This window comes from Aphelocoma coerulescens, chromosome 4 (genome assembly GCF_041296385.1).
Source record: "Aphelocoma coerulescens isolate FSJ_1873_10779 chromosome 4, UR_Acoe_1.0, whole genome shotgun sequence".
In the NCBI taxonomy this organism is placed as follows: Eukaryota; Metazoa; Chordata; class Aves; order Passeriformes; family Corvidae; genus Aphelocoma; species Aphelocoma coerulescens.
The window spans coordinates 63327797-63341366 of NC_091017.1; the positions used below are offsets into that span (position 1 = coordinate 63327797).

General features: G+C 36.8%; 1 protein-coding gene across 8 annotated transcripts in view; it reads left to right on the forward strand.

Annotated features, from left to right (window-relative positions):
• LCORL (ligand dependent nuclear receptor corepressor like) overlaps positions 1–13570 on the forward strand; it is an 83178-nt gene that overhangs the window by 17482 nt on the left and 52126 nt on the right. For all 8 annotated transcript variants that reach the window (XM_069014355.1, XM_069014358.1, XM_069014356.1 and 5 more), the window contains exon 2: positions 8558–8623. In XM_069014355.1, the coding sequence (XP_068870456.1) occupies positions 8558–8623 (66 nt within the window). The remainder of the gene's footprint in view (positions 1–8557; positions 8624–13570) is intronic.

A 13570-nucleotide genomic window follows, 5' to 3' on the forward strand; every position in this document is an offset into this window, starting at 1 on the left:
TTCTTCCTTTTTAAGTAAGCCAAACAAAGTACTCTTCCTATTCTTGCACCTGTATTAATGATAAGTAATATTTATTAATAAATATTGAAGCACTATTGAGAGAGAATGTGAAGAAAAGCAGAAGTTTTTCTTTCAGGGAAACTGCAACAGGTGCTTTGTCTGCCTGGGGCACTTTTTTAAAAAAAAATTAAAGGGCCGTTCTAGTACTTGATGAAACTAATGAAGCTGAATTCTGTCTGTGGTATGATTGTTTTAATCCAAGGTAGCTGTCTTAGTAATGCAAACCACAAAACTTCCCCCAGATATACTCCTGTACTGGACCAAGCTAAATAATGCAGTCATGAAAATGTACAGAATGGGGAGAAGGATAAATGAAGTTTTTTATTTAGATATAGTACTTTTTTGAATTATATGCTGTTTTCAAAAGGAATCGCTTTTCAGGTGAGTGAAACAGGGCAAAGTAACAAGGATAGCGGGGTGAAATCTAAGTAATTTTTCTCATGGTAATGTCAGTTATGTCAGTGAGTTTCAGCTCAGAACTGTGTGTTTGTGTGTTATACCTTGGCATGAAGCTACTGCTACTTAAATAAAAGTGTGTGGGGTGTAGGGGGCAGGTAATGGGGAACGTTGGCCTGTAGGCTGGGGCATAAGCCAGTGTGCAGGATCTGTCTTTTGGTCCTTACTTGTCCGTAATTTCTTTCCAATGTGATTTTAGATTCTGAGACTCCTCATACAATTTATGTAATAGTCCTCATAGATCAAGAAATACCAACTCAAAATATAGGTTGTATGACTTCAGAATGGAAACAGAATTTATATGACAACTAGATAAGTGTTCAGAGGCAGATGTAGAAACAGGAATTGAACTCTTGAGTTGTTATCAACAACTGGGTTAAGTAATAGTAGCTATTACCACATCAAAAAATAAAAGAAGGTAGTTTAATTTTAATGCTGCGTCTGGCAGTACAGTGCCGAATCTCATTAAATGTAATCTTATTCTTTGGATTTTCCTAATTACATTTTAAAGACCATTTATTAAATTTTGCAGCCTTTTAAGAATTGAAATCAGCAGTTCTGAACCTACTTTCACATTAGTTTTGAACATTAATGGGCTAAACTCCACACTGCTTAAAATGTGCGATTTTTTTCTCAACTTTTGTTTTTTCTGTTGAGAATATTAAATTCAAAAAACAAGGATACATGAATCTTCCTCGCTGATGCTTGTTGCTTAACAGGATCTTAAATAGGAGTAGGGGTGAGGCCTGATTTTACGTAAGAAGCTAAATAACAAGTGTTTTGGACTTCAGTAAAACGACTTGAACATATTTCAGATATGACTCTTGGTATAGTAAGCCACAAAGTGAAGGGTGATAGAAGTTAACTTTTAGGAATACAGAAGTTGTGAAGATTTTAACATACACTTCTGCTAACTTTCCTAGGTGGGTTAGTACAATTGTGTTTTACAGAGCCTCAAGGTTCTTTTTTTCCTGCAATGAGTCCAGAGGCCATAGTGCTTAAAGCTAAAAGTCTCATTTCATTGTAGTAAAAATACACATGCATGTCCTTCGAAGCAGTGTGCCAACAGTCTTGCCCTGTGCCTAACTGATGATGTGCTGGAAAAGAAGGGAGGAAGCAGAACTTAATTGGCATGCACCAAGGTTTTCCAAATTCCTTAACCCATAGAGGAACTTAGAGAGGACAACAGGATCTCATCTAAAGGGTAACCTTTCACACTAAGATGAAAAATAGACCAGTAACTATGAATCAGATGAGCAATCTTGATAAGCATCTCCCTCTTTCATTTAAATTTTTTCTATCCCTGTAAGGAGCATTCATCTACTGTTTCTTCTATGCATCCAGAGGTACGAATAAAACAGTCTCTATGGCTTGGAAAAATAGCAAACCAAAAGTGAATTTATTTAGAAGTATTTTCACTTTTATCTTTGATTAGATGAACTGATAAAAAGCTTGTACTTTCCTAAACTGGAAACAGCTGCAGCAGACCAGAGGAGGGGAGAGCAAGTGTAAGCATAAGGTTTTTTTAGGTGGCTTATTTTGAGGTTATTAGTATGATGACAGTTTGTATTACAGTGTTTTTACTAGAATTTTCCTTTAACGTTGTTGGGGTTTTGTCCTTATTTCAAACACAGTGTCTAACAGCATGGTACCTGGTTACATGGATTCTCAGCTATCCTGTTACAAGTGCCTACATATGCCCCTTGCATCAGTTGTAATTATTATAGTTTGTAGAAGTCTTGTGAGGTACCGCTTGGGATTTACTATTGTTGTGTTCTAGCACTGAGTAAACACCAAATCAAAAGTGCTTTGTGTAAATTTTTTAACTAAAAATGATTAAATTTTAGTAAAATATCCCAAATACAGTACACTTAAAAAAAAAAAAAAAAAGCTTTGTAGCTAAAGCCCTAGAATTGGATTACTTCTTAAGCATAAACAAGAAAAGGGGAAAAGAAAAAAGATTAGTAAAGGAACAAAGAGTCAAAGGGGAATGGAAATGCATCGCTTTTATGAAATGAACTTTCATTTGAAAAGAACATACAAATACAGGAGTTAATATGGCCATATACAAGAATAGGGGAATCAAGAAATTAATATGATGCAGAGTGTACCAAACCTATCAAAAACTTTTTAATACAACCTGTGCATATATTGCTGTTCCCTTTCCCAACAGGAGAGTAAGTACTGCTCCCATCTTCAGACTCCCCAAGTGTTTCATTTGAAAGCAGTAGTCAGATGTCAGCTTCCATTTATTACATGATATTTATTCTTTTTTTGGCTGTTCTTCTAACACATGGTCTGAGTCATTCATATTTTTGGAAAACATACTTGCAGTCTCCCCTCACTTAGAGGATGTGGGGAGGGAAGGAGGAGATGGGCGGTTTGAGAAGGTGATGAGTTCAACTCCGAGGCTAAAGTAATTATTTTCTCTCAGAAACATTATGGAGATAAAAGCTTTTGGAAAAACAATACCCAATGTATAGCTGTACCTGTCTGACCTCAATTTATATTGTATAGCTGTTCAATTACTATATCTGTCCAAAATTAACCGAGACCAACTTTGCAATAAAATTTCTGTAAATCTTCGCCTCATAATTTTCTCTAGGCTTAGTGCAACATAGACTATCCATTGCTTCCAGGGTGACAGGGACCATGTGGCTACTTAGGAGTTTCTGAATGGAAGAGGCTTTTATAATGGACAGCCATGCTGCTGCTGGTGAGGAATAGGATGAAGAAAGGCTGTATCTGGTCATGAGTCCTTGTATATTCCTGGAGTACCTCTAAGTGTGTATAAGGCATGCAGTGTTGCAAGCTTCCGTGGACTGTATCCATTTAATTATGACACTTTTTATTCATGACAAAGAATTTTACAGCCTGCACTGTTCATATGTAGCAGCTCTCTAATGTGTAGATTGGCTTTAAGATGTCTCAGACACTAAGTAGTTTACAGTGATAAAACATTATGGAAAACTTTATGATTTAAGTTTTGTGAGCAGCTGAAAGGTACCTTCTCTTTAAGAAGATTTAAATAACAAGTTGTGAAGACAGTCTAAAGACTTCCTTTGGACCTAATAAATCCTGGTTTAAATCTGAGTAAACTTGTAGAGACTTTTAAAATAACATAGGAATTCACAAAGTAGCATTTTAATTGCGCAGTAATTGCTCTTCACCTTGCAATTTCTTTGACTTATAAAACAGTAGGATAACTCAATAAAAACCTTGCCATAGACCCTTGGCCCATATAAGACTTTCTGGTTTAGACAAGACAGTACAGCATCCTACTAGTTCCACTGCGCTCCCCCCATCTTGAGGGAGGGGTGTAAATCAGTGACTGCTAAGCCCACAGAAAATTACTCAGCTACTTAAGTTCCTCACTTCCCTTGGGATCTTGCATTCCACCTCATGGCTGCTGTGGCCAAGAGCACTGTTAACTGTCGAATCACTGATTAACTCTTTCTTAATGATAAGTAGCAGCTACTGACTCCTCTATTGGGCTTGTCCACCACCTCAGGCAGGTTTGTTCTCCAGACACCACAGAATCTCCTGGGTTGCTTGTGCACTGGCATGTTGCATTTCTAGCATGTCTTGGTGATTGTGCAGCCTTTTTTCCTTCTTTTTTCTCCTCCTTCTTTTTTCTCCTCCTTCTTTTTTCTCCTCCTTCTTTTTTCTCCTCCTTCTTTTTTCTCCTCCTTCTTTTTTCTCCTCCTTCTTTTTTCTCCTCCTTCTTTTTTCTCCTCCTTCTTTTTTCTCCTCCTTCTTTTTTCTCCTCCTTCTTTTTTCTCCTCCTTCTTTTTTCTCCTCCTTCTTTTTTCTCCTCGTGGTGGTTTTTTGGGTTGGATTTTTTTTTTTGAAAACTTCATCTACTAACCCTTGATTGGCAGTCTGTATAGTCTGTAAACAGATGTTCACTATGATGTTCACCTGGTTGAATCCTGACCTGTAGATTTTCAACTGTCCTGTAGCCCATTCCACACTAAGGCTCCATTTGTTTAAGTTAAAAATCTAAGCACTGCCCTTGACTTTCTCACTTCCCCTTTCTTAAAAGCCAGTATCCATCCAGTGCAGTTATGCAGGTGTGTGAACTCTCACCAGTAAGATTGCTACATGCTCTGGTTTATAATCCCTGGTGCTTGCTTCCTGTGCTGAATGCATTCCTATACAGCTGCTTAAGGTGTGTCCCTGCTTATGCCACTTGTTCGGGGGGACTGTAAGGTCCTTGTGTGCATTTACCCTCTCTGCCATTCTCTTCCTTTCTAGGCTTCAGTCTCCACTTTCCTGACAAAGCTAGTTTGAAGAGCTCATTGTGAGGCAAGCCCATTGGCAGAGATGATTTGCATTACCAAATAGATCCTGTCTTTCACAAGCACTCTGTTTCACAAAGGATCTTAATGTTGTAAGAGCTGATGTCCTGCCTGCAGCCATGTAGTCAGATGTTGATCCCACAGGATGTTTGTTTGCCCTAGGAAAGCCTTCGTCCTGGATCAGCACCTGGGCTCTGTTATTTATTACATTGACACCTGGTGTCGTTCACCATTGCTGCTGTGCTCCTGTAGTTAGCTCTGGTCTGCTGAAGATCACTTTTGGCAGCATCGTTGTGGCCAGGTAGGTGCACAGTAGATGATATTTGCAATGGCCAGATGAACCGTAAGAGTTCCGCTGCAACATTCTGGGCTTGGGCCAGAGGCAAACAGCTGAACTTTTAAGACAGCCAGTCTAGCTGCTGGAGAGAAGCCCCATGGGAGTCTGTAATTACTGTCACCTGTTGCTTCCTTTTGGTGGCCTTGGATGTGACCCATGGGTCAGGCTTATATGCCAAACCTGATAGATGTTGTTTCTGGGCTGTATGCCTTTTTGGTACCCAAATAGCTACCGATGGAAAAAGAGAGCCCCCTTCCTGTTGCTGGAGGTCACGGCTTCAGCCTCCCTGCTTGTGGGAGTTCCTGTCCCATCCCAGCCCTGAGTGCCAAAAGCAGTAGAGTTGGTGGGGAAAGGCGGGAGGGAGGGAGAGTTAATATGGGGAAAAAACCCCTGTTCACAACTTTATTCAGAAATGCCAACTCTGGAAACTCGTAACTGCGTTAAGAGACTAGCTGTATCACAAATTTCTACTTATAAAGACAGTTTGAGGAACCCATCTTTGATTTTAAAGGGTGTCGGGTAATAAAGAAAGCTGATTCTTTCTACGTGAAGATAGATAAATTTATTAGAGAAATAAGGAGTTTGACAGATATGGGTATTGCAAGTTAATAGAGCCAAGTGTTGCTTTGCAGTTTGGAGCTAGAAAGTGTCAGATCTTGAGTAACAGTTTCAAAAGGCAGTTTGGAATCAAAGAGGCAATCAACCACCAAGAGACAGAAAATTTTGTAAAATTATTTTAAAGCAGATTTTTTCTATTAGTGAATCATAAAAAATATAAGCAAAGTGTATTTCTGACTGGTTTCTGTAGGCACTTCAGGTTCTGGAGAGTTCCAAAGCTGCTACTACTGTTTGCTTAAGCATACTGACTCAAGAAGAAAAGCAAAGGTTTATTGAACTGCTTGTACTAGAAACTAAGATACATCTTCATGTTTAGGTTAAACTAAAATTGTATCAATTCTGCTGAGAGGCAGCAAAAGTACTTTGTGGAGCCTGGAAGTAACACAGGTGCTTTCTGGGAAAATTTTAGCATAAGGTCTGAAAAAAGATTCTTTTGATGTTCATAGGTTGTACAAGTAAGTGTTCTTTTAAAAGAAAGTATCCAGTATCCAAAGGTGAGGAAGCAAATGATCATTTAGGCTAAGTCTGTTGTGGCTCTTTGGAGCTGTTCTGTAAGACTTGGAAGAGAAACAGCTCTTTGGATGGGTAGGATGGAACTAAGTTTGGTGAATTAGCAAAGAAGCAGGCTGGTGTGTCCTTTCCTCAGGGTAAGGGAAAAAAAAACAACAAAAAAACCCAACAACCCCCAGTGTGCTAATTGTCATCTTTAATACAAGCTGTATGGAAGTCTGTTTGGAGATTGCATTGTTCCTTAACAAACTGCTGCTTCACAGAGCTGGAGTTTCTGTGCTCATGGTTTTGCATAGGCAGGAGCAGGTAGTAGGGCAGGCAGATAAGGACAAAAGTAAAGGCAGAAACAAGTAACACCCGCCATGGGGTGGAAAGGGTGGTAGGTGTCCAAAGACCAAGGAGGTTTTGGGTGCTGGCTGGGACAGTAAATAATCTTCCTGTTGTTTGATTGACAAAGTCCTGTGAAGTAGGAGTTGGTGTTTGCTCTTCTGGAATAAGCGGAGTTGTCTCCAAGAGCTGCTTCATTCATTTCTTTACCCAGTGACAGTAACTTGCCAGAACCTAACCAGCTGCTGACCTAAAATGGCTTACAGTCTGTAACATTAATGGTCATAGCAATACACATGGTGTGTTCTGTATTTCCGGTCTGTTGTGTTTGGAGAATTGCTGTCTTAACTTCAGGCTTCATCTCTCTTGCTTTTTTTTGTCTGTAACCCTTTGAAGCCAGAAGAACAGGGAATTTGTGCAATGCTAATATGATGTGAATTTATATTATGTTGAATCTAAGAGTCACTGAATGGTGCTTTAAGGTAAATTTTAGTGTGTGCCTGGGCCTTGGGCTTTCTATTTCTTGTAGACTGTTTAAAAGATATGTGTATATCTATTTGTGAGAGGACAGTGCTTTTGTCATTTAATTTGTGTTGTCTCATAATACTATATTTATTACAAAGAAAAGTGGAAGATAAAATCCATATAGCTCAAGATATAAATATATAAATCCATTTATAGTTAAAATAGCAGATTTGTCGAGATTATAATTGATTCGCAATATAGTCCATATACTAAAATTACTTTGCAATGCAAATTATAAAAAAACTGACCTGTCAAACTAAACAGCTCCTATGTGTTAAGATAGCTTCCCTTGTCTGCTTTAAATATGGTACATATTTATTCTTCCTTATACTAGTACACATACAATCTAAACCAAAAAGTAGATACATTTTTTGGTGAGAGAACAGGATGTTGTGTTGTCTTAAAAGACATCACATGATGAGCAAATTTTGTGATTCTGAATGTTCTTTGTTGATGGCAGTTGTTTCCTGAAGATTTTGGTATCTTTTTTGTGGTGTGATAATAAAATAGTCTTGCAAAGTTCTGGTCTAGCAAAATAGCTACAGACAGGCCTTTAGTATAAAGAATGAGAACCTTCAAATGCTGCTTTGAATTATCCTCTTATTTTCAAGTAAGCTTATTATTTGAAAGGAGAAAGGGGGGAACTTGGAAGCTGTTTCTATATTGAACAAAACTACTGTTATATTGATGCTGTAAATTCTCACCATAATTCATCAGTTGTCATGCATTTTTTGTGGGTTTGGGTTTATTTATTTATTTATTTATTTATTTTCCAATCCTTTTATTTGCTCTGTGTCTCATCTGCCTTATTGAAATATGTGATTTTTACCAAATACCTAAACAGACTAGCTGGTAAATCTGTAAAATAATTGGATTTATCTAATCCTTAGTTTTAAAACGTTTTTGTACGGATACAGAGGACTAGAGAGCACTGTCATGGTATCAGAAGCAAAAGAAGCTTGCTTTTTTTCTATTTGTAGTAATATTAGCCTGCTCAGATTATGTCATTTCAGGAGATCTTAGAAGTTTCTGATCTTGAAGTTTTCATTTCTTTTTATTTTTCCCTCTCTCTGTACATGACTTTGTTTCTCCTGCTAAGAGAGGAACTCCTTCACTTACATAGAGCTATGAGGCTAATCCTTCCACCTTTAAGATTCTGGGGTAGTTATTTTAAGTCTAATGAGGTTGTTGGGGCATGGCTTAATAGGCTGATTGTGGGCAGATGGCAGTTGCCTTGTCTTATTTTTATCTTCTAATGCTGTTGAGTAGTCCTGTAGTGGAATGAGTAAATATTTGTTTGGTAAATGTAACAATTCTTGAAATTGTCCTCAGAATTTGAGGGTACTTGTTGCCAGTTCTCTGGAATTTGCTTTCTTTCAAGAAACTTTTGATTTACTGTTTTAAATGTTTCTTTTGTCTCCAGGTTTTGAAAGTATTTTAGAAGGGCTTTATGGACCAAGGCTACGAAGAGACCTCAGTTTATTTGAAGGTAAATGAGCCAGCTTTTAGTGCAATGACCTTAACTTACTGGTTTTTCTTTTAGCTAAAGGTAGTTTCAAGTATGTATTGAATTTGAAAAAGGAAATCTTCCAATGCTTTTCTTTCCAATGTTCATTTATTTATTTTCTTGTCAATACTGTGCATAAGCAAAACACTAGGTAAAATGATACCTAGGTTTTGTTCCTATACAGAGGAATTTGGATTAGCTAAGCTTTTCTGTGAAGCTCTCATGAGAAAGACATACTCTTCCAGAATAGTGCATCTACTACTTTCTTTTTGAACATCTTTTAGAAAGGGAAGACAAGCTGCTCAGCTTCCTATTAGTTGATAGAAGGGAGGTAGTGGATGCTAGTTTGGTCTTGTAGTGGTCAAGAAAGTTTATGCTTTTTATATATTCATATTTTTTACATCTTTATTATATATAAACCAAGCTTTTAATTTTTATTATGCTTTATATATGTATAAAGTCATAGCTGTATTTAAGTGTGTGTGTCTGTATGTGTGTGTATATATCTATATACGCACCTTTTCCATTAACCTTATAAGACCTAGCATTAGTCCAAATGGGTTTGGTTTTGCTGGAATAGCTGTCAGTAACAGCTAAGACCTTAGTTAAGTGTGGAATGATATATATGTCTTTGCCAACATGAGGACTGTTGCTTTGAAGTGTTGCAAGAAGTGTTTTCCCAAGTTCTTTTTATGACTTAAGAAAATGTTCTTTCTGTTATTGAACCTTCAAAATGTTCCGTCCCATGTCTTTACAATTCATTGTCTGATAGTGTAACTTGTAAAGTGTATCACTTACTTAGCACTAGTACGTGAGGTAGAGTGGCATGTACTGTATGTCTTTGTTTAGGATACTTTTGGAGGGATTGCTTTAACTTGGTTATGGTTTTGTCCTCTTTATATTGTGCAAGTTCCTTAGCTTGTATCATATGCATAAGGCAGTATTTTCATGGGGGGGGAACTTGAAATACTATGCTGATATTTTCAGAATATTTTTTCATGTCTCAAGCTAGGCATGCCAGTAATAAGACATAAAAACATTTAAGAAATATGTACAGTTGGATTAGAGCTTGTTTTCATGACTAGTACTCCCATCTGCTGTGATAAGCACATTTGAAAAGGAAACAGGATATTATAAGTTTACAGTATCTCTTTTTTTTTTTCCAGGTTATAATTCCAATAGGTTGTATGTATATTAGGCTTTACACTGATTAGTGGTTAAAGCTTTATTTTTTTGTATCAAAGAGTTGACATTTTCTTTTTTCTTTATTTTTTTTCTCTTGTTTTTGGGTAAGAAGGCAGAAAGTACTGAGCTAATGAGGTGGTGGCCAAAGTCTAAGTGCTACAGTTAAAGGAGCATGATATGCTACGCAGTAAAGTTTATATTGCTCGTTTAGAGTTTATGTGTGCAGGTATTTGAGCTATCTTATGGGTAAAGTTTTAACTTTAATTTTTAACTTATCTGCCTTATGTTGTTGAAGATTTCTTACCTATTTAAAATCTGATATTTCCATTGCTTGCACATCTTTGCTATTTGATGTCCTTGTGACTTTGTCTTGCAAATTAAATACGTGTTTATCTAAAATGTAAAGTTTCAGAGCTATTTTTTTTTTTCAAATTCTGAAAATTTTTGTCAGTAATGTGCAAGAGTTCTTCAACAATTAAAGCCTATTTCCATGTTTGATGCATCTATAAAATTGATTTTAGTTCTGGAGCCAACTGTGGAAGAGAGACATGGCATGGTAGGTTGGGATGCCCACCTTACCTTAGTGTTTTTGGTTCATTTTTATAGATATAGTATCTGTAACTTCAATAATGCCATGTGAAATTGTTTATACTGGCACAGTATAGGTCAGCTTTATCATTAATATAGTATACAGGGCTATTTCTGACTTGAAATCTGAATTTGGTTGTAAAGATTAGTAAAATTCTCAAGTAAAATCTGTACAAATCTTTCCACTGCCATAAGTGCCACTTTTCACTTTACAGATAATGAAACTAAGATACAAAATAAATCATTTTCCTTAGTTAAAAGATATGGCTGGTAGAATTAAAACTCATGTTTTTAGACTCTAGGCAATGTGCCTGAATTACTGCATCTTTTAAGCTGTTCATTTTCTTCATCATAACCACTAAACTTACACTGTCAACATGCAATATTATTGCTCATTAGCAGCAAGAGTATGTTTCCTCAAACATACCTCAAGAAACTATGTGGCTTTCTTGTGCAGAAATGTGTGAGAATTGGCTGAAATATATGCTGCTTAGCTACAATAGCATTTTTTCTCTTATGTTCTTGGTTTTATCTATTGTGACATGAAAAAAAAAAATCAATAATGTGCATAAAATGTAACATGATTGATATATTTCCTCCTTAGTTCTGTCTTGAAATAGTATTTGATCTATAGATTAAATTATTGTATTGTATTCTCTTAAAGTTTCTTGAGTAAATAATAAATTGTAATGACAATTTAAATTTCAATGGTAAAGGGTACACTTCAGCTTTGCTAGACCATTATACTTTCCAAAAAAAATACCTTGTAAAGCTTTTTTTTTTGTATCTTGAAATTCTTGTATGTGTAGGATTTATTTTGGACTTGCTTAAATGGTTCTTGTCACCATTATTCAGCACCAGTTTGTTTTCCTGACTACTTGGATTCTGCAGCTTCTGGTTGCAAAGGTGTCAAGTTCTGTATCTTGGCATCTGACCTTGGTTCATGCTCTGAACTGAGGCTTCTTATGTCAATGAATCTTTAGGGCTTCCTAATCCTTGCCTTAGTTCAAAATGAGTATAAGTAGATTCACATATAAATTGTTTTTCTTTACATTCTACTTGTGGATAGTTAGCTAAACTGTTAAAAAGCTTTTCCTCTAATCAGGTGGTATGTGTGTACTTTCTTTTTGGGGGAATTATGTCCTGGGGTTTTGTTCTCTTAACCACTGAGGAGAAGCTGTCTTGTTGGAGAAAAGCAGCTCTCATTATTAATTTTTTTTCCAGGAAAAAATCGTCTTTATACAGGATGAAAGGTTTTATTTTTCCTTATGTTGTTTTGAAGTATTTATAGTAGTGAAAAATTATATTAGAAACACAAATCTAATAGAACTGGAGTTCTTAGGAAATCAAAAATAGGAAGTACTTGGTAAACACTTCAGCTGTTTTAATGTACTTATTAGGAAGCTGTAGTGCTGTATAAAAAGAAAGGGGGGGGGGTGATATGTTCAAAATTGTCAGAAATAGCTGGAAAATCTTTTGGGATGTTATTATAATCAGAAAATACTGGAAAGTAAGGCTTGAATTTTTTAAGGTATTTTGTATTTAGATATACTAGATAATTATTTAATATTGTAAGATGGAAACATGGAATCCGTTCAGTACTACAGATTAATTTATTTAATTCAGCATTACTTCTTGGGAAAAGTGGTTTGGGGAAACAAAGATTTGAGTCTCTTAAACGAATAAAAATTCTTTTTTGTCCAAGTTCACCATTTTATTCTTAAAAGATGGAAACAAATTTAACAGCTTTGTGCTAAATTGTTTTGGTGTCAATATAATAATAATCTGTACTGTGTTTAATATTAAAATGCTTAAAATGCTGTTTTCACAGTCTTAGCAACTTTTTCTCATGGGCTGGCAAGCATTATAGGTTGTCTGCAAATCTTTCATCATCTGACCCCCAAGCAAGACAAAATGGGGAGGGAAGATTCATCCTAAATTCAATGCAGCCGATGCAAGTTTGTTCTGCTTAAAGTGCTGTCTGTGCCTCTGACTTTTCTGAGAGTATGGCTGCCTATCTGTAGGTAAAAACTTAATAGTGGTCTCAGGATGTTTCCTGTGGTGGTGACCTGAGACTGTTGGCTGTCTGGCATTTGATATATCTTGTATGTATCTGCTATCTGATGTCAGTTTTGCTTAGCTCACTGGCAGACTTAATATGTTGTACGTGATTTGTACTACTTTGAATAAAGGGTTTAGTGTTATGTAGAGCTGATGTTTCTCAAGGTTTGCTTTTTTGGCAATACACAAGGATTGCTCTCTAGTTTGACTTTTACCAGTGGAAATTCAAGATTCCAAGGCAGAAGAATTTCTCTGAAAATATAAACCTGTCTTAGAGTTAGGTGTAGAATCCCAAGGTTCATAAATAATTTTTCATGGTTGCAAGGAAAACAATGAACTTGTTATGAAGGAATAGTGTTGTCTTTATGCTGTGGACATCTTAAAGGAATAGCTCTAACAGGCTGGGACAGCTAGATTAATTCAGCAAAAATGACTCATTATCTCTTGTTACTGTCCAGCCAAGAAAAATACTATGTCTGTTCATGATCATCAGCTGTCCAGCCTGTAAAAACTGCTGTTTTGCATCCCTGAAAGCATATAACACATTAATACAGAATTCTGTTCTAAATTAGTATTTTAGATCTAGATCTAGTAAGCTAGATTCAAGTAATTATCTGGAATTACTTACATTTTGTTTGTGCTCAACTGAAAAAACTTTATTTTTCAGAGTCATTTTATTCTGATTTTGCCTTTTTAATAATATCTTTGAGAAGAAGTAAAAGCTCAGCAGTTGTGGGAAGAAGGGTGGAGGACAGGGGCAGTGGGAAACAACCCTGCTGACAGCAAGGTCAGAGAAGGAAGAGGGGAGAGGTGCTCCAGTCACTGGAGCAGATTCCCCTGCAGCTCATGGAGAGAACCATGGTGAAGCATGTAGAACCTGCAACCCATGGAGGACCATGTCAGAACAGATATCCACACTGCAGCCCATGGAGGACCCACTGGAGCAGGTGGAGATGCCCTGAAGGAAGCTACAGCCCATGGAGATCCCATGCTGGAGCAGGCCTGTGTCAGGAACTGCTGCATATAGAGAGGAGCCCATGCAGGAGCAGGTTTTCTGGCAGGAGCTGTGGCTCTTGTGGAGTGGTCCCTTCCTGA